Consider the following 19,970-nt stretch of genomic DNA (forward strand, 5'->3'; position numbering starts at 1 on the left):
TGCAACAGTTTGACAACATAAAAGTTTATTACATAACTTGCACTACACACGGCGCGGGGGTCAAACGGATGCTGAGACCAGACATTATCCATCTAGTGCCCATAAAAATGGATCCTGACCAGAGGCGGGGAAAGCTGTAATTTAGCCACATTCTGATTTAGTTTTCAGTTTCCCTGAGAGAGAGAGGTGTTTCTATATCATGTCCATGGGATATATAGTGTCTGCAGCACTAAGTGGCGCTTATACAAAATTATGCATATCAACTTTATGGCTGGCAGCCATTTTCACACACAAAAAGCCACCAGCCGAGATGTTTACACACAGGGAGCCCCACGTTTTGCATATATTACGCATTGTGTGTGATCCGGAGTGAAAGTCTGAGCCATGGGGCCTCAGCTTATTTCTATTTTACTCCCATTTTATTCGCATTTTATTTTATGCTGCAGCGACACATTTTCCCAGCGCTCAAATTGCAAAATGCACAATGCAAAGATTTATTTTGTGCTGACAAACAGAGCGTCATTTGTTGGTAATCGATGGGTAAGAGCTTCTGACTTTCAGACCCTCAGTCACTGAAAGTGGCTGTTTGTCTGCCTGATTTTGCCTATATCTATAGGATAAACTAGCAATGAATGGCTGGGGATTATGCTTGGTTGGCAGCCAGGCGGAAATGTCGGCAAATCAGGCGAATTCCTTGCGATCTAAGCTAATTTATTATCATTTTTACGACTAATGCAGAGCTTACAAAACGGATCCAAATTGGACCGGGAAATGGAAATGTATACCATGCATAAATCATAACGGAATGCTATTCCTATCCCATCCCAAAAAGCGTGTGTATCTGTGGGCTTTCGCTTCTTTTGTGCTTGATTAACGTCAACTGTTTATGGTTATTTATTTTGTGCCGCACACTTCGAGGCCATTTCCTTTTGGCTGGGATTACTTCCGCCTTTCTGCCAGATAACCCGGCAAATTACCTAGGGATACACAAAATATGATTTCATTTATTTATGCGCTTGTATCGGTAGAGTTTCCATGAATACTTTTCGCTTAATTCCTTGGCTGAAAACGATTTTCCCCCACAAATTGTCTTGAACTTTGGCAAGGAATCTCTGACTTTGCCCAGAAACTTTTCAATTAAAAGAAACTCAGGGAGTTACCAAAAGTCCAGGCATGTGTTGAAAATTTCGGTGTCACAGAAATCTGCGAGAAATTTGAATTCCCACTTAACTGCAGACAATTTGGTTGTATAAACTTTTCAAATAATTTATTCCATTCGGCGAATACTTGAAAAGCCAGAGGTTGGTGAAATAAAAAGTACAATTTATTGCGAGAAAATGAAAATGTGCGATTAGACGTTATAAAAACTAAGCGCAGGAAATATAAAATGGCTGCAAAAGGAGATTTTTGGAACATCAAAGTGAAATTTATGCAGAAACAAAAGCTGAGGCTGTAAATTGCTCGGTTGTTTGTATGAGAAACACGCACGAAAAACACAGATACAAAGACACATGTGGATTCGGTTTGAAAACTGTTTAAAATTCTGCGTATGTGTTGCCTGCCAAAAATTTCAAATGCCTTGTTTCGTGAAATTTTTCCTATGGAAACTTTTGCGAATCGCAATAATTTTGCTTGAAGGCCGCTAGACGAACTGTGATTGTGTGTGTGTTGAGGCACACACACTGGCACAGCAGACTATTAGCACATACACACACAAACACATTTGGAGAGAGGGGCTCAACAATGGCCGAGCAAAAAAGAGCTCGGGAAAATGGGAAGGAAACGCAGAGAAATAAAACCAAAATGGCAAACAAAACAAACACAGCGCAACACACAAAACGGAATACAACAAAAAATAATAAAAAGAAGAAAAAGTCAAATTCTGCGAACCGAAATGGATATTCTCTTGAAGTTTTATCAAAAAAGGTATGTTCAGATGAACAAATCAGTTCCATTAAAGTTAAGGGTTATCGATTGGTTCAACAAACCCCCTGAAATATTTTTAGAAGAGCTTAACTATACATTTCTAACAGAATGTCAAGTTCTGCGAACTAATATGAAGGTACTCTTGCAGTTTTAACCATAATGCACTATATATTCAAAGTTAAACAAGTCTTTTCCAAGAATATTTATAAATTTTAGATAAGATTAAGTTTTAACTACAGCCAAAATAGATTAATATGTTACTAAATTACTATTTTAAAATATTTTCTAATGAGTAGTTATAATTCCTTGATGCTGATTGCAAATACTTGATATGGATGAAAGTTCCTCACCAAACTCCTAACAATACTTGAATACCCTTTGCAAGAGTATGGAAAAGAACTAGTCCAGAGTGAAGAAAAGCTGGAGAGAAAGCAAAGCGCCAGGCAAATAATACATTCAAATGGGCGAAAAAAACAAAGCGACGACGTTGCGTCTGTGACTAACAGTCATCGATGAGGGGGTGCTTCGGGTGGTTTTCGGGGGTTCTTTGGGTGGGTTTTCTGGGCGGTTCGATGGGATCGGGTGGTGCGTGTTGGCAGACCGACTGAAAGCAGCTTAGCGCTTACTTCATAGTTTACGCGCAGCCAAACGACAACGAAAATGCCAAATGCTATTGATTTTCCTCGTTTGGCTGGTACTTGTACCTATTCGCCATTGGGCCTCCTCCCGGATCGGCTCCGATATCCGGACAGGTGCGTGCCAAAGACCTGAACAAGAAGGGAGCCGTAGAGCCATACAGCCATAGATAGCCCAGCTCAGCCGGGTCAGGTCTTCGGTCTTCGGAGACGGGAACACCCAGGCTACTACAAATCGGATTTGCGTGAGTAATTGGCACGTCGCATTCTCTTTTTTTGGGGCCAGAAAACGATGAGCGGAAAAAAACAAACAACACGACCGGAAGTTGTGGGTGTGAAACCTCAGCAACGACGAGCTGGGAAAAAAGTTGGGCAAATAAAAGCGCAATTGCGTTATATATGCCACAGAACACACAGAAAAAATTGACTTTTTACTTAGGCTTTTGAATGGTTTTTGTATTCCAATGCAAAACTCTTAAAAAGGATCTATGTTGTGGTTTCTGATTTCAAACTAATTTATAGGAAACAGCATAATTAAAAAGCAATTAAATTATTTTGCCAGTAATGCAATATAATTAATTACACTTTTAATAGCATACTTTTATGAATATCTTAAGAAAATTTGGAATTTGGGGAATACGAGTAATCCTAGTATCTAAAATGATATTAATATTGCAAGAAACAAGGCTAAACGTTAGGACTACTAGTTTTTAGACTTTTTCTTTTGGACTTGATCCATAATCTCCCTCAAAAGATACGACAACCATTTAAAAAGCACCCCATATCTGTTAATATCTAGTTGACATTGATGGGTTTTTCACCGTGCATTCCGCACTCTTGCGCCTCGGAGCCTTGGCAAATGTCAGCAGTCAGCTTAAGGCGTATTAAGTAGGAGACAGACAGGAAGAGTGGCAAACTGGGAGGCGGAGACGCATCCGAGACTCAGACGGGGAATCCGAGTCCGAGCCGTTGGGAAGCGGAGACAGTGAGTAAGTGGGGCTGGAGGGATGGCTGTATGACTGGCTGACTGCCGTGAAGCCATTTGGGACTTACCTCATCGATAAACTCGAAATCGCCGCCCGTCTCGCCGACGTACTTCTTCTTGTTTCTGGCCTCCGAGCTGCCAATCAGGCTGGATGACATCAACACCAGCGCCAGACAAGCGCTGGCAATCAGCGGCGAATGCTTCATGGCCTACGTCCGGGAACAGGAACAGGAGACGACAGTGGTGGCTACGAAGGAAGTGCTTCCGCTCTCGCTGGTGGTAATCGCTGGTGTAATGTCCTGCGGAAAACTACGGACGCCCTCGGTTCTACGCACTCACGCACACTCACTGGCGGAATCCACGCACACACAATCACGCAGCAACTATGCTAAGCTATGAATGACAATGAGTTGGGTTTTGTTTCTGTTTCTGATTTTGTTTTTGCTCTTGCAATCGCAGGCGCCTCCGCGGATGAAGTGCAGCCTGGACACGGAACACTGAAGAACTGAAGGCGACGCGGCCGAAACGTAAACTGAGCGCCTTCGAGTCGAGCTGCTGAGTGGCATCCACCGCGGTGGGCAGTATTGGAATTTTGCGACACTTGCTCCGAACTCTAAGAGTGCGGCCAGGATGCGCTAAGAGAGCCACTGGAACAGCAGGGTTGTCATAATGCCTTGCCAAAAATAGAAAAATATAATTAGAATATAATGAAAACAAAACTTATATTTTATTAAAGTGTAGTTTGAAAATTAGTCATACTTACTAAGAGTTTTATTTAATGGCATAATTCGAAAATTAACTTTTTCTACCTACATTGCCTACATAACATAGAGTTCCTTTATAGAAATATAGATTTTTAAAGACAATAGATGCGGTTAAAAATATAATTTCTTATCAATAAAATGTAGAAATAAATGATTGATATATTTTTTTAAATTATTGTAACTTTGTAATATTTTTGTTAGTGTCTAATTTAGTTTATATTTATACTTGTATGAGGCTATATATTTTTTTGATTAACTTACACACAATTTTAAACTTTTCAACTACAACTTTGTAAAAATAATATTAATAATAATTATAAGTATTCAAATTGCATACTTACATCTCTCCTCCAATTCTTCGCTCAGTGCACGTCAGTGCGTATGCGCAATGTGGGCCCGCTCTCTCTCACTCGACATGGCCCTCATCCCCTTATCCTTAGAGCAACAACTGCCAGGCCCTTCCAGTATGCCACCACCAACAAATCGGACAGCGACTAGCGATTGTTTAAAATCGATTTTCCGGACTCTCTTCTCTGGCCACCCATTGCCAGAGCTCTGGAATGCGGACTCGGGAATTCTCTTAAGCCATAATTGCTGGAGCCAAGGCAGCGGGTCGTGAACCTGCCACTGGCGCCCAATGCGACTTCGCATCCCAAATGGACTTGAGTTTTTTTTTTGCTAGTGTCGCTGGCTGTTGATTTTTATGTATTGGCGCTTGGCACACTTGGACCACTGGTAACGCGGCCGCTGTTGGCCGGGAAACCCCAAAACCATTTAACGCGTCAGCATCAGAGCGTCTCAAAGGCTGGCCAACGCTGGCGAGGTCCTGTCGCTGGAGTCCCAGCCACGTTGTAGCCGGACCGAGGACGGAGGACCCGTAGGCTCTGTCAGTTTCAAATTAATAGCCACGCACACACACACTCTGCGCCGCTGTGGGGTGTGCATTTATTATGTGAGTGAGCCTGTGCTTGCCTACTTTCGTCCTCGTCGCTGCTCCTCGGCTGCTTCTCTATTATAATGGCATCATTGACTTGTGCTTTGATGGCTGCTTTGGCCCGGACAGGACTTTGGTTGGGCGCACTCCATTCCCTCCTCCCTGGTGTATGTGTTCTGAAGTCCGCCTCCACTTGATCCCCATTTCGGCACGGACTGCTGGCGCCGGTTGCTGCCTTTTTTGAATATTCGGCTCACACTTCCTGCTGCTGGGGGCCGCCTTTAGGTCCGCCTTTTTGCACTAGGGACGCGTTACTTGCCGGAATTTGTCGGTGGCCATGGGGCCTTAAACTCTGCTTTGCTGCTTCTCTTGTAAAACTTTACATTTTATTGGATTTCCAAATGATTTTCAATCAACAAGTCCATGTTATGCAATATGTAGTATGTGGTACAGTTATTGTTTTCTTTTTCGCAGGCATTGCAATTGCTAATCAAATTGATTTTCACACATTTGTTCAATGGCTCAATAAAATGGCTACTAGCAGGACCTGTGCTTCATGTCACGACTTAAAAGCTAAACATTGTACAATAGATACATGACACCGCTTTAAACGTGACTGCACAAAGCACATATTTTGATTATAAACACAAAACAAAAAATTGTATGGTAATGTGGTGGATTAATAATTATTTTTTGGTTAGTTACAAGTCTTAAACGCTTTCTAAACGAATGGAAATGCCTGGAAATGATTGTTAGTTTCGGCTGGGAAGAATCGAACCCTAAACGTAATGTATATATGTGTATTTGCGACGTGCAGCAGCTGCTTTTTGTTCACTGGGCGCCTAATGTTGCTAGTTCGTAATTTTCTCTAAGTCCTACATAAAAATATATATCTTGTATAAAAACGTGAATACTATTAGCTGTGCTGCTGCCGACACTTTTTTGGCCGCATTCATATTATGGCTAATAAAAATTGCTCTTATGTCAGAGATTCCGTTTACGGTTTACGGTTTACAAATGCACTTTAAGAGATTCCATGCGGCTCACAATCCGGCGACGCAATTCAGCGTATCTGCAATGAATTTATTTATTTAGTAAAGTTCTGGTGTAATTTTAAAAAATTAAAAACTCACCTTTCCTTTATTTTGGCCACTTCGCGGGCTACTTCCTGATCATAACGCTCCAGAATGGCACGGCACTCGGGCACCGATAGATTTAAAAATTGAGCAACTTCATTACTGAAATGAAGAAACGAAAACGGAGACTGTTAGCAAGAGTTCAATTGAAAGATTACGGGATTACTTGCCTGATTTCGTCAGTTTTGCGCGAGTCCACTAAAAACATACGAGCTACATCCTCATGAGGTCCTAAAGTGACGCGCGTTATCAGAGGATACTCGTCGTCCTTCAGACGCTTCTGCTCCCCGTTGTCGCGTACAATGAAAAGGGAAAAGTTGCCCGGCGAACTGTCCACCTTGTACTTCTCCAGCACCAAATTAATAACTTCTGTGGTGGTCACCATCGAGGAGACCCACACAGACATTTGAGAACCGTAGGGAGGCGTGAAAAACGACGTCTCCCGATTGTAATAGTGACCATTGATAGAGCACCGACGTTTCAGCTTGGTACGAGAACTGTTGATGAAAGTATTTTAATTACAAAATAGATAAAGACATATGTCTTAAGCTTATAAGTACAACTCACCGACGATTGCCACTGCGTCGCTTAATGGCTGCAGCACCAGTGCGCGGAGGTCTCCTCAGCACCACACCGTCTTCCGTCACGTGCAAGCCAGCCGATCCATCGCCGTCTGGACCTCCAACTCCCTCGCTGGCAGTATACAACTCCTCTGTTTGCGTTAGCTCGTCGCCGGCAGCTGCTCCACTGGTAATGGACGGAGCATCGGCACGACTTGACTCACCCTCGCTGCCGGCAGCAACGTTCTCTTTGGGATAGCAGTCCATCTGGATTTTGATGTACCGGGGAGGAATATCGCTGCGTCGCATGGTGGCCAGGCGTTGTGGACGCAGCGTCGCCTCGTCGTCGTCATCGCTGTCGGAGTACACAAAGCAGCTGGGTCCCGACTTGGAGCGGTTAATGCCCTTCTCGAACAGCTGCCGCCCCTGTTGATATGGCTTCTTCTGGTCCCTGTTAGTCACTGTGGATGCGGAGGCAGATCCGCTCTTTTGCAAGGCATACTGACGCTGCGTGGAGCGGGGTGAATCCACACTGCTGCGCAGATTCATGGTGTCGTTAATCAGAGAGGGATCTATGGAGCGCAACGCATGCTCGCAGTTAAAGCTTTTACTCATCACTGAATTCTCGCCGTAGAGCTTGAGGGAATCATGAATGCGAGAGGGATCAATTGGCTGATTACGCTTAAGGGTGCCTTCGTTGGGCTCCTTAAAGGAGTTAGCCCCATTCACATAATCCTGGTGGACACTGCGCTTAAAGTCCTCGAAATCCATGGGCTTCAGGGTATTATCATCGCAAGTCTCGTAATTTTCCAAAGAAGTCTCAGTGGTAGACACCGTTGTGGTATTCTGCGTATTGGTATTGGCGGTCAACGAACCCGTGGCGGTCATAAAGTTGTCCGAGCTGCTGCTGTTGGTCGTGGCCGATTGAGTGGAGCTGGATTCAGTGGTAGTCGTGGTTTCCGATGACGTTTTGCTGGGCGAACTGTCGCTGGAGGACTGCGACGACGGCAATTTCACCGGCATGGTTTCGTAGATGCGATCCTTCTCATTGTGACGTCTTTCCACCTGTAACAGATCATCAATGTCGTCCCAGTCCAACTTCTCAAGATGGTCCAGTTTAGAAGGCAGAGTGCTAGACACACAACTTGTGCTGGCCGTTGGAGCCTCCACCAGAGTGCCTGAAGAGTCCGTCGTGGTCGTGTCTTCGTCGTCGTTGGACACCTTGCCATTTGTTACCTCTTTGCTGTTGGCTGTGGTGTTGGCCGAGGCATCTTCTGGGGTTGTGGGCAGCTCGGAGATCTCGTTGAGGCTGCAGGAGTCGAAGGTCATGCTTTCGGAAAGTGAGACATCCGTGGACAGTTGGTCCACTTCGCCTGTGGTGGTTGTAGGCGGAGCCAGCGACTCGCTAGCCTCGTTTTCTTTGTCCGAACTACTTTCCTGTGGGTGGAATTGACATGAATTTCATGGTTTGTGATGGATTAAAGAGTAAACTTACATCGGCAGCCTTGGATACCCGACAGGAGTTCCTCTTGCGTACCAAGATGCGCTGATCGTCGTCTTCCTTAAGGTGAATCACTCCCTGAACGCCCCAGTAAACTCGAAGGGCTCCTTCCAGCACCAAGCGGTTGTTGACCTCGCGGCTGCGTATCTCCAGGCTTTTGTTGTCGTAGAATTGGTTGTAGACCTGCCCATAAAAAGGGGATTTAATGAGTCATTTGGGTCTCCTTCGTACTGCTGAATGCCGCACCTTCAGCTTGGACTCCAGGTGATCACGCGGTAGTGCGGGGCCATTGGCCTGAGCACCAGCTGGCTTCTGGGCGCCTTTCAGCCCGTAGCTCTTGTGGGACTCCACCCGGGTGCCATGGCCAAACAACTGGGGTCCAAACAGGGCTCCATAGCAGGGCACATGGCAGTAGGGCACACTTTTGTGCTGGAATAGGAAGATTGTTTATAGAGATTATATGACCAACAGGTGATCCCACTCACCTCGGCATGCTGGCCGGGATTCAGGCGCTTGCCGCACTCTTCACAGCGCAAACATTCCGGATGCCAGTCGTAGCCGAGCGATTGTTTACGTTCCGCTGTGCGGGGATAAATAAATATAATTTACAAGTTATTTACGGATCGCTGTGTGTGCATGGGATTGGGATTGGGTTTGGGACTGTGTGTGCGTGGGTGCTTGTTGTATTACCGAAGTAAACGGGTTTGCCGCACTTGTGGCACTTCCACATTCTGGATTCCAAACAGGTCGGGCTAATACTACTATATCCTCCGGGAATGGGCGTGTTCCAGTCCTCCTTCTACTCCTCCTCCTTATAGAGAGTTGTGACGTAAAGACGTAATGAGTTGTATGCAAATGAGGCGATTAAAAGCGATGGACACGAAACGCAAATAGATCGCTGGACGAGAGGGGGCAAACAGAAGAGGGGGCTTGCGACTCTGATCGGTCAGTCGGTCAGCTGCGCTGGAAACCGTGCGAAACTCATAGTTTTATAAATGAAACTGGCACTGGGCACTCCCACACTTGGTGCACGGGGCAGGTGCATCGGGTTTCGGTGCGTTCTTGAGTGGATAATTGCACTAAAACCAAAACAGCACCATCAGAAAGAGAACAGAACAATGAAATGAAAATCGCGCATTGTGCAGCACTGGTTTGGTGTTCTTATTGGAATATGTGGGCACCCTAAGATCCAGCAATGCTTTTAGTTTAGCTATATCCTAGCTAAATCAACTAGCTAACTTGGTTTTTCGAGTTGTAACCATTTTTGAATTTATAATCATGCGGGTAGGAATATGGTTGAATTTCACACGAAGATATTTGTGTCTCTCCCGATATAAATTTACATAATTTATGGAAAGATAACCGCGAAAGAGAAAATTTTGTTTGCAATTAATTGCATTTTTAGCTATTTCCCATTGTAACGGTCAGAACTGACATCACTGAGACTTAGAGTTGGCAATGCTGCAGAGTTTACATTTATTGTTTTTTTTAAATATATTCAGCTATACTCTATCAGGCTTTTAAATACAAATCTGCTTTTAGAAAACACACGAACAATCTATTTAACATTTCTTAGGAGCTTGTCTTAAAAATAAAGAATAGAAAACGTGGATAACAAAAAAGCCCGCCAAAGTGCCACAATCTGCAGCCGCAAGATTTTACCGAGATGCTGCCACACTTTTCCCCGAGAGTAGAAAGTGAGACGTTTTAATTTGTTGTCTCTGCGCGCTGTGTAATTTTGTTCAATTCGCCTCCGAATCGCGTAAATCGGCGAGTCTCGCTAATTTGGGCCAGTGCCCTACGTGTCTGGCCGTCGATTGTGGAGGATGCGAGGTGTCCCCCAACTTCCGGCTGCCCGCAATTAGGTTCCCCGAGAGCCGCCCTCGAAAGTCGCAAATCGAAATCTCCACTTTAGCCAGGAAGGCAGAGCAGCAGCAACAGGCCAACGAAAATTCCCAGGCCTCAATTAGCCAACAGTGCAGTTTCCTTAAGAGCTTTGTGTTTCTGGTCAAGATGCGCGCCACCATTGAGTTCGAGGAGTGTCTGAAGGATTCGCCTAGATTCAGGTGGATATAACTCTCCTGATAGCACCACCCCCACCTCCACCTCCTCCTCCTCTGGCTGAGATTTGCATTGTTCCGCGTAGCGTGACGGGTTACTATCCAAAACCAGATACTGCCCACCTCCCAGAACCCACCTCCTCCACCTCCACCTGAAACCGCGGCTTAATCATCCATCGAACAAACTTTGTCCCGTCAGCATTGTGGAATGTACGAATGTGCCTGCCCCCCAATTTCCGCAACTAATTGTCGATGCTCTCGTCTCGTTCCGTCGCTTTTCTTCAAACGCCCCGAAGTTCTCCGCCGATTGATAAGATTTCACCCAAATTGCTGCTTCTCCACTAATCGCATCCAAAGACAAAGCTTTCCCTCGTAAAACGGTGCTCAGAAGCAAGCATAACTTGTTTGCCCAGCAGCCCAATCCCCACTTCCCACTTTTTTTTTTTTGGTTTTTAGCACCTGCGGCAGCTCCAGTAAAAAAGAAAACCGGAAATTAAGGTCTGGAATCTTAGAATTCTCTTGCAGTTTATTTGTTCCGTCATTTAGGGAAGTTCTATCCATAACTAGATTGGTTAGAACTCGATAGACATCTTTCTTATTAAACAAACTACAGTCAATTAGAATGATTCATCCTTTGTAAATAGTCAGTCATGTCAATAAAAGTTAAGAAATATATAAATATATAAAACTAAGAATTCTTTATTATGTACAAAAAAATTATGTTATTTAAAAAATTAATAAATCTAAATATTTCTGACTAATTTCCTAGAACTGCGATAGGGGATAAACTGCCAAGTTTAATATAATTATTATCGAAAGCAATAACGTACTGCGCATTCGGCTCAATCGTGGCAACTACAGAAGATATATGTAGCTTTTAAATTTCGTTTGTTAATAGATACATATGTATATTATGTGGATTGCTCTGACTTCCTCAGATATACACTTTTAGGCCAAGATAGTAACTTCCTCAAAAACGCTCAGAAAGATAAAACTGCTCCTTAGTAACTCTAGTTAGACTCAGAACTTCCTTCCCTTTGCATTCCAAGCTTCCACTTGAAATAACAACACCCTCTGAAAGAGTACGTAAGTACTTTGTAGAACATCTACAAAGTTAAAACAAAAGCAGTGCCCGACAAATCGATGGAATTCACAGGGGAAAAGGCGAGAAAACACCGAACAAGACGCAACAAAGTGATACAAAAACTTGTCCCCGAGGAGATGACGGGGTCTTCCCTATTTTGTGGCGACTCGTCTTCAATTGGAAGCGCAAACAGCGCTTTAATAAGTCCGCATAAATTAAAAGTGTCAACATAAACAGAGGCAGAGTGAGGGTCTGAGTAAGGGAATCATCCGCTGGCCCCGCGATAACTTCTTTGATTAAGCTGGAAGATTATATTTACCCTGCTCAGCCAGTCGAAGCCAATTTTAATCATCATCAGCTTACCCACGCCGATGCCCATCTTTTGTTTACATCCCGACAAGATTGTGCTAACGTTTTCAATTTGTTTTTTCACCAGACAATTTGTGTCCAAGGAGGAGAGCGACATCGAGCACTTGGAGCAGCGGCTGGAGAAAATCATCAAGCTGTGCAATGTGGCCGTGGACTCGGGCAAGGAGTATGTCAAGAACCAGAGGTAAACAACTCACTGCGCAATATCTCGTCCTCATGCATATTCATTGGCATCGATTCTCGGTATTTTTCTACTCCTCCAGCGCCTTTGCCATGTCCTTGTGGGATCTGCAGCAGCACTTTCTCGACAACAAGAACGCCCACAATGCGCTGGGCAAGCTGATTCACTGCTTTCAGGTTGGCCTTTCATTGGAGTGCCTATTTTGCTATATATAGCTAATGTCCCGAGTTTGTTTTCCAGGAGATGAACAAGTTCCACACTATCCTGTTGGATCAGGCTAGTCGCACGGTGCTGAAAAATCTTAGTGTGTTCGTCAAGGACGACATCAACCAGGTGAAGGACTACAAGGGACATTTTCTCAAGGTTTCCGAGGGCTACGACAATGCACTGATTAAGAACGCACAGGTGGGCTTGGCTTGTAGCCCCAGCAGTTTACTCAAGCTTATACATGGATTTCCTTATTACAGGCCAGCAAAAACAGACCCCAGGAGATGCAGGAGGCTGCCAACATCCTTTCCGCCTCCAAATCGTGCTTCCAACATACCGCTCTGGATTATGTCAACTATATAACACTGGCGCAGGCTCGCAAGGTCCCCTCCATATTGTCCACGGTAAGGAAAGGCTTATCGCCCTGTAAATACCATGAATGGAGTGCCCCACGACCACTAAGTAAATAAGTTTTCTGATTTGTTATTGCAATGACGTCACTGTTGTGATATCAATGTGAATTGGTATATGTATGTCCCATATCTAAACCCATTGATCAGCATGTTGAGTCAGTGGTGCGCTGGCCAATTCGCTCAGTTGTCTATCGGGAGTTCTCGGAGTTGGATTGTCGCTGTTGGAGAAGGCTGGATAACAATAGCAGCCATTCTTTGCTTTCGGCACGTTTTCATGCTACTCTCTGCTCTTTTTTCGGCAGCTGTTGGATTACTATCAGGCGTGCGTGACCTATTACCACCAGGGCTTCGACCTGTGCAACGACTTTGACGAGTTCTTCAAGAACATCAGCGAGGACTTAAACGCTCTGCGCGGTGACTACCAGCAGCTGGAGAAGGCCATGCAGAATCGCCACATGAGCGTGAATCGCTACTGCGACTCGAACACCAACAGCACCTCAAACAAGATCGAGGGCTATCTGTTCAAGAAGAAGTCCAAGGGCTTCAAGACCTGGTGCCGGCGATGGTTCTACCTCAGCGACAACCAGCTCGTCTACAGGTGGGTGCACTCTGCCTAATTACAGCCACTCATTTCGCCCATCCAGAAATGCCATCCCATCTGCTTGCTTAGTTAATCAATCGTCTTCTTTTCGTTTGCAACTTTTGATTTTTGTGATGTTTTTGTTGTGTGGTGTAATGTGATGTGTTGTGGCCGTACGCTGAAGTGATTTGGATTCGCATTGCAGAAAACGCAGCAACGAGGACTCGTTCTCGGTCATGGAGGAGGATCTGCGCATCTGCAGCGTGCGTCCGGTGAACGAGGGCGACCGCCGTTTCTGCTTCGAGGTCATCTCGCCGACCAAGTGAGTGTTTAATGTCTGATTTGCTATAGAAATCGGGTATTCATTTTGTTCCTCCCTCCCTAGATCCCACATCCTGCAGGCAGACTCCGCTGACATGCTGTCCCTGTGGATTTCCGCGCTGCAGCACAGTATTGGAGCAGCCATCCAGCATGATTCCACGCACCACTCGCGCCCACAATCGACGAACACTCCCAACAACGCTCTGCCCGCAAAGCGTAGAATGTATGTTTGAATCATCATCGAATTCCATTTGTTTTATGAGCAATTTTCCACAGCCACTGGGAGGAGTTCCTGAAGATACCGGGCAACGCTTATTGCTGCGACTGCAGGAGCCCCGAACCACGCTGGGCCTCCATTAACCTCGGCATCACGTTGTGCATCGAGTGCTCCGGCGTGCACCGAAGTCTGGGTGTCCACTACAGCAAGGTGCGTTCCCTGACGCTCGACGCTTGGGAGACGGAGAACGTGAAGGTGATGATGGAGCTGGGCAACGAAGTGGTTAACCGCATCTATGAGGCACGCATCGGTGATGACTGTGGACTCAAAAAGCCCACAGAGCATTGCGAGATTGGAGTGCGCGAGGCCTGGATCAAGGCCAAGTATGTGGAGCGGCGTTTTGTGTGTGGAATGCCCAAACCGCAGGAGCTGCTGGCCAGCGAGACGGCCGAAGTACTCAGCATAGACAGTGGCGGCGTGGTGGAGGACGGTGAAAGTGGCGGTAGTGGAATAGCCAAGCGGGCCACTCTCTCGCTGGGCGGCACTCGAAAGTGGGCGGTGAAGAAGCTGCGAAGAAGGCAAAAGCAGCGACCACTGCCTAAAACCTTGAGCGACGATCCGAGCATCTATAACACAGCCAAGACGGGCGACGAGTTGGACGATGACGATGATGATGAGTCTATCAACATTCCCTCGATGTCACTGAGCATCTCGCGCGACGATTTGCTGGTAATTGGCGACGACCTGGCCCTGGACAGATTGGAGACGCCCGGCATTCTGGGCAGCGATCAAGAAAGCACCGACGGCGAGTCGGATGCCGAGACGCCAGAGGAACTGCCCTTCTCGCAGCTGGACGCCAACCAGTTGCTCTACATGGCCTCGGTGGTGCACAATCTGCCTGTGATGTGCATGGCCTTCGCTTTGGGTGCCGACAAGGTCTGGAAGAATCCCCAGGACCGGCAGAGGTCATTCCTGCACCAGGCCGTGATATCCGGCTCAGTGATGGCCTGCGAGTTCTTGCTGCTGAACGGAGCAGCCATCGATGCGGTGGACGAGATGGGTTACAGCGCACTACACATATCCACGGCCAAGGGTCACATAGCCCAGGTGTATCTGCTGCTGAAGCATAAGGCTGCCTACGACCTGGCCTCCAGTGACGGAAAGAAAGCCCTTGACATAGCGGTGGACCAGGAAAACGCCGACATTGTAACTCTGTGAGTGGGATAACTAAGCTTTAAAGCACAAAAACCTAACTATCCTTTTTCCAGACTCCGATTGACACAACTGAATGACGAGATTGGACCCAACGACGAATACAACGGGGAAGATGAGACGTACAAGAATGTGATGAAGGACTTCTCAAAGTTACCCGCCAGCCAGACGAGGGTTCTGCGCCAGCGCCACGACTCAAACACCCTAGAATCGCAGCGCAGCTCTTTGACCAACTCCGACTAGCAGTGGGCGATGGGTCGCAGGAGTTAGGAACTTACTCGTTATCAAGGATTTTGTTCCGATTGGTAGGCTAGGGTGATATTGGATTGTTATTGGCTTTATAACGCATTAACCAAGTATGTTACACGGTTTCGATTTCCAAGGAAATCGGTACGGGCTTGTTTTTCTAGGTAATCTCATTTGAAAAGCGCTTCCGATTATACAAGAAAATACTATTAATTGCATTTTGCACTCGAATGGCGGGCATTGACCATTCGTTTTCTCTAAAGCGCATTTTGAGTCCCGTTTTTTGGCATTTAGATTAAGTTTAAAGTATTCGTAGAAGAGTTGAGTTTATTAAAAATACGTGTATTTGCCTATCAAATTGTACATCGTCTTATGTGGTATTTATTAAACGATATTGTAAAATGTACTTCTAGCTATATGGTATCCTGTTAAAGAGCTGTTCCAAATGTTCCGATTTGTATTTGTTTGCTAAACTGTTTAACGCTGCATGTTTTCTAAATGTTTTAACGCTATCTTGTTGATGATATTTGGTGCCAACTGTTGTGAGCACTTCAAGTTCGCGAATAAAGTTGTAAAATATTCAGAGCAAAATGGGTCCTTGAAGGTTTGGCAACATAGGGGGACAAAGTTCTTGATTTAACAACCACGAGGACTATTCTATGAACCAGACTGAAACTCGATTTCGCTGATCTCGGGCTCAGATATGTAGTCGGCGGATTTGTTCTTTACCTTGTGCATGGTCGTCACGTGACGTTGGACAGCACTGCGGTCGTTAAACTGACGCCCACACTGCTTGCAGGAGAACATAACGCCAGCGTGGGTGACCAGGTGGCGGCTGAGACCAGAGACGTGGTTAAAGCTGCGCTGGCACAGGTGGCACTTATGCGTACGCGAGTTGCCCATGTGCACGCGACTAATGTGCTGCTGCAGATTGGACTTCTGGGCGAAGCAACTCGAGCATTGGGGGCATTGGTGGCGCTTGGCTCCCGTGTGGGTGTCCATGTGACGCTTGAGCACTTCGCGCTGGGAGAAGGACAGTTCGCACTCGGTGCACTTGAAGGGTTTCAAGCCCGTATGGATGATCATGTGGCGCTTGAGGGAGCTGGCGCAGGAAAGCTGCAGCGAGCAGCTAGGACATTTCAGCGTACCGCCTTTGCCGCTCTTCAGGCCCTTGATGTGGATGTTGTGATGCCGCGTCAGCAGTTTCTGCGTGGCAAAGGCCACTGGGCACAAATGGCACTGGAACGACTTCACTGTGTCCGTTACCCGCCCGGTTTTTGGTTGGGGGCAAATGGAGGACTGCTTGAACACCAACTCACTCGATCTTTTTCGTTTGACGGGCGTCTGCTCATCACCTTTCAGGGGCTCCTTTTCCTGAAATTTCGTAGACTGCTGTTATAATTAAGTTAAATAAATTATAAGTCCATTACTTACAACAATGATGACATTCTCGTCGAAATTAAAGACTTGTTGCTCTTCAGACATCTCTTCGCCCAGATTAAACACAACCACGTCCTCGATTTCCTCCGATTTCTCGCCACTGAACTGAATCTCGCCATCTTCCTTGACTAAGAAAAGTGTCCAAATTAAAACAGTGTTCATAATATTAAATAAGATTCCCACTCACTGTTGTAGGAAGTAATTTCGTTGTCTTGATCAAATTCAGGCGGGGAGTCCTGCTTTTGATCCTCCGCATTAATAATGTAGATCTCGCCGTCCTCGGTGTGCACCACATCCCCTGACCCGACCATTTTGATGTCCCTGAAGTCATCCCCGTCCTCCGTGGGCACTTCTTCCTCCAGTTCGAGGGCGTCCAGATTAACTTCGTTAGCACCTAAGGAGTTCGAGTTCGACTCCAGTATGAATTCTTCGTCCTTTTCCGTCTTCATGGGCAGTTGCACCTCTGGCTTGCTGGGTGAGCTAAGGCGCCGCTTGGGAGGTAACTTTAGCTTCTGTCTAGACGAGGAGGAGTCCTCCTTAGTTTGTGCCTTTGGATCCGGCTCTGAGCCATCCAAGGGCTCCCACTGACCGGCTCGCTTTTCGGTGAGGTACACTTCCAGTTCGCCCAGAAGCATGGCCAGCTGCTCCTTTCGCATGTCTTCACTAACCTCGTGGCGCAGCTCATCCCTCACCTGGTTGCGCACCTCCTCGGCCAGTTCCTCGCGCACTTGACTGCGCACCTCCTCGGCGAGTCCTTTGCGCAGCTCGATGGTCAATTTGGCTCGGAGTTCCAGGCGGGATTTGACCAGCCGCTTGTTGAACTCCGTCGCCTGCTCCTCCTTGAAAGCCTCGCGCCACTTTTCGTCCTCCAGCTTGCGCACCTTGTCCTGCGCCTCGATGAAGGCGATGGAGTCCTCGAATTCCAGCTCATCCTCGTCGTAGTCGTCCGGATCCTTAGAGAAGGCCCGACTTCGTTTGCCCAGGCCCAGGAGGCGGATGTGCTTGCGCAGCTTCTTCTCCGCCCACTGGCAGCGCTGGCGGAAAAGGAAGGACTTCTCCAGCTGGTAGCGGCACTCCTGGCAGATCTTCTTCGGCAGGCTGTCCGTCGCCTTGGCGTCCAGGGCGACGCAGGCCATCAAGCGCACGGGAATCGAGAGCTGGGTGTCGTCCTCCTCGAAGATCGCGTACGCATCCTGGTGCTCCTTGAGGCACAGGCGGCACAGGGTCGCCAAGTCGGGATACGACGGCGGCGCGTCCATGGAGTCACTTATTTTGTGCTAAATTAACGTTTTATTTACACGGCGGCGTCTCTCGCATAGCAAAATAAAAAGCAAAAAAATAATGTGACCGCAGGCAGGGCGGGAAGAAATACCTACATTTGGGGCAACATCAATCCAACACTGCCTTACTTTTTTTAAATTTAAAATTTGTTAACCTTCATTTATAATTTGTTCACCTTCACTTTAAAAGGATTTATCAATATTAAAGCTGAAAAATGTCGCAGTTATATATATATATTTTATTTTCGTTATATATTCTTAAAAGCATATTGATTTGTTTCCCAAAAAATCTTTTTGTAGGTTATCAATACAAATTCCAAATATTAAAATGTAAATACATGTTAGTACATTCGACTCAATTAAAAAGAATAATCTTTTGTAACATTATTTTAATTATATTATGAATATGCTTACTTTACTACTTAGACTATATGCAGACATCAAGAATGCTAGGACAAAGAATATCATCAAATTATATTCGGCAAGAAACATACATTCATACGTGCACAAAAAAAATCCTTTTAAGGAGAGGCACTTTACAAAGTACATGCTTACATTTTGTAAGTTCGTTGTTAAAACGATAGTCTACGATACTGAGCTATTCAGTTTATCCGCTCCTCTGAGGCGGCAGCGCACACAGTTGCTGGGTTCGTAGTTACTGGTGTGGGAGTACCGCCTCGATAAGGACCCGTGCTTCCGGCAGAGTCTGTCCTGCTTCTTCTTCGGGCTTTGGAAGCGCACCTTCTTGCGAGAAGGCTCGTGTTTTTTTACATCCTTCATGGGGGATCTTTTATTACTCAGAAAGGCGTCCCTGTTGAACTCCTCCCGCAAATGACTTAGCTGGGGGTCGTTCATGTTGATCTCGACCATGGGAACGGCGACTGTAGAAGTGGCAACTGGCTGGTTGCTGGGCTCTGGCTCGTCGTCTGTAAATTAGTGTTCCGTACAATATCTGATTTCGGGTAAATAAGGCATATGTAAATCTTACCCAGTAGCTCCACCACGCTACCATCGTTGGATTCCTCTGGCTCCTCGCCGGCCACTGTTTCGTAAAAGCCATCGGACTGGCCTGAAGCCAGCTGAGTGTTCGAGCTAATCCTCATATCGGATCCGGACGCCAAGCTCTCAGAACAATGGACCTGCTCGCCAGCAGTCTCGTTGCGCTTGCGCACAAAGTAGCTTTCCAGCTCGTAGAACAAGTCGTCCAGGACGCTCAGCCGCAGCTGCTGCTTGGCCTCGGCCAGGATGACCTTCTCTAGTTCCGTCCGGAGCTCCAGTTCGATGTCGGCCCGCACAGCCTGCTTGCAGGTGGCGAGAAGATCCTTTTTGTATGCATCCATCTCGGCGCGAATGAGCTGTGCAGCCTGCAGGCGCCACTGGGCGTTGTTTTCAGAACAGGCCGTGGCATTGCATCCCACCACATCCTGCAGGGCATCCAGTTCCTCCGCTATCTCCCCCAGATTCGATTTGACCCCCTGCCGCAGCAACGCCTTGTGGCGCCTTAAACGCCGGTCGGCCGCCTGGCAGCGACGACGGAAGCAGTGCATCTCCTCCAGGCGGAGACGGCAGGGAGTACATATTTGCTGCGGCAGACCGTCACCGGGCTCGATGTCCAGCGATGTGCAGGACATAATCCTCAAAGCAGCCGTGCCACTCCCAAAAACAGGAAAGTTGGCGTCCTTTGAGAGGCACAGGCGGCAAACATTCATTATTGATTCGCAGGATATCCGGGGAAGACAACGGGACACCTGAAGTGGGGTTCAGGCAAGTTTGACACAACTAATATTAAAGGTGGCTTGCTAGAAAGTAAAATTTAAAAACAAACATAAAATTTGAAAAACAACAAGAAATAAAATTAGGGATGGATCAAACACAAGCGGACTTATCGATTTATTTTTCGATCGATTTTTTGCAAGCGT

At 46.5% G+C, this 19,970-nt stretch overlaps 5 protein-coding genes across 7 annotated transcripts in view; 1 reads left to right on the forward strand and 4 right to left on the reverse strand.

Annotated features, from left to right (window-relative positions):
* The window catches only part of Cow (Proteoglycan Cow), a 46,464-nt gene extending 42,381 nt beyond the window's left edge, over positions 1-4,083 (reverse strand). Inside the window, exon 1 of one of the 2 annotated variants that reach the window (XM_065865985.2) lies at positions 3,615-4,083. In XM_065865985.2, coding sequence (XP_065722057.2) covers positions 3,615-3,752 — 138 coding nt within the window. In that variant the 5' untranslated portion in view covers positions 3,753-4,083. The remainder of the gene's footprint in view (positions 1-3,614) is intronic. The other variant, XM_065865984.2, reaches the window with a different exon arrangement.
* A 1,525-nt stretch (positions 4,084-5,608) lies between these two features.
* Positions 5,609-9,565, reverse strand: Rassf (Ras association family member). Its single transcript, XM_017076043.4, has 8 exons — positions 9,132-9,565; positions 8,927-9,021; positions 8,688-8,870; positions 8,436-8,624; positions 6,948-8,377; positions 6,551-6,877; positions 6,378-6,482; positions 5,609-6,316 (listed from the first exon to the last, which is right to left on the reverse strand). Exons 1-8 carry the CDS (start codon positions 9,169-9,171, stop codon positions 6,256-6,258), a joined length of 2,430 nt encoding a protein of 809 aa, XP_016931532.3. The 5' UTR covers positions 9,172-9,565; the 3' UTR covers positions 5,609-6,255.
* Positions 9,566-10,111: 546 nt separating this feature from the next.
* Positions 10,112-15,922, forward strand: CenB1A (Centaurin beta 1A). Of its 2 annotated transcripts, none has more exons than XM_036818071.3 (10): positions 10,112-10,507; positions 12,022-12,138; positions 12,218-12,311; positions 12,376-12,540; positions 12,603-12,746; positions 13,058-13,353; positions 13,520-13,657; positions 13,721-13,879; positions 13,933-15,087; positions 15,142-15,922. In XM_036818071.3, exons 1-10 carry the CDS (start codon positions 10,455-10,457, stop codon positions 15,326-15,328), a joined length of 2,508 nt encoding a protein of 835 aa, XP_036673966.1. In that variant the 5' UTR covers positions 10,112-10,454; the 3' UTR covers positions 15,329-15,922. The 2 variants fall into 2 exon arrangements, with proteins under 2 accessions (XP_036673966.1, XP_016931570.2); XM_017076081.4 differs by having other exon boundaries at positions 10,113-10,507; positions 13,541-13,657.
* On the reverse strand, positions 15,641-18,109 carry LOC108017374 (zinc finger and BTB domain-containing protein 17). Its single transcript, XM_017084394.4, has 3 exons — positions 16,959-18,109; positions 16,766-16,899; positions 15,641-16,705 (listed from the first exon to the last, which is right to left on the reverse strand). Exons 1-3 carry the CDS (start codon positions 18,028-18,030, stop codon positions 15,989-15,991), a joined length of 1,923 nt encoding a protein of 640 aa, XP_016939883.4. The 5' UTR covers positions 18,031-18,109; the 3' UTR covers positions 15,641-15,988.
* A 311-nt stretch (positions 18,110-18,420) lies between these two features.
* LOC108011015 (uncharacterized) lies at positions 18,421-19,925 on the reverse strand. Its single transcript, XM_017076041.4, has 2 exons — positions 19,040-19,925; positions 18,421-18,977 (listed from the first exon to the last, which is right to left on the reverse strand). Exons 1-2 carry the CDS (start codon positions 19,758-19,760, stop codon positions 18,637-18,639), a joined length of 1,062 nt encoding a protein of 353 aa, XP_016931530.4. The 5' UTR covers positions 19,761-19,925; the 3' UTR covers positions 18,421-18,636.
* Between the last annotated feature and the right edge of the window lie 45 nt (positions 19,926-19,970).

This window comes from Drosophila suzukii, chromosome 3 (assembly GCF_043229965.1).
Source record: "Drosophila suzukii chromosome 3, CBGP_Dsuzu_IsoJpt1.0, whole genome shotgun sequence".
Classification (NCBI taxonomy): domain Eukaryota; kingdom Metazoa; phylum Arthropoda; class Insecta; order Diptera; family Drosophilidae; genus Drosophila; species Drosophila suzukii.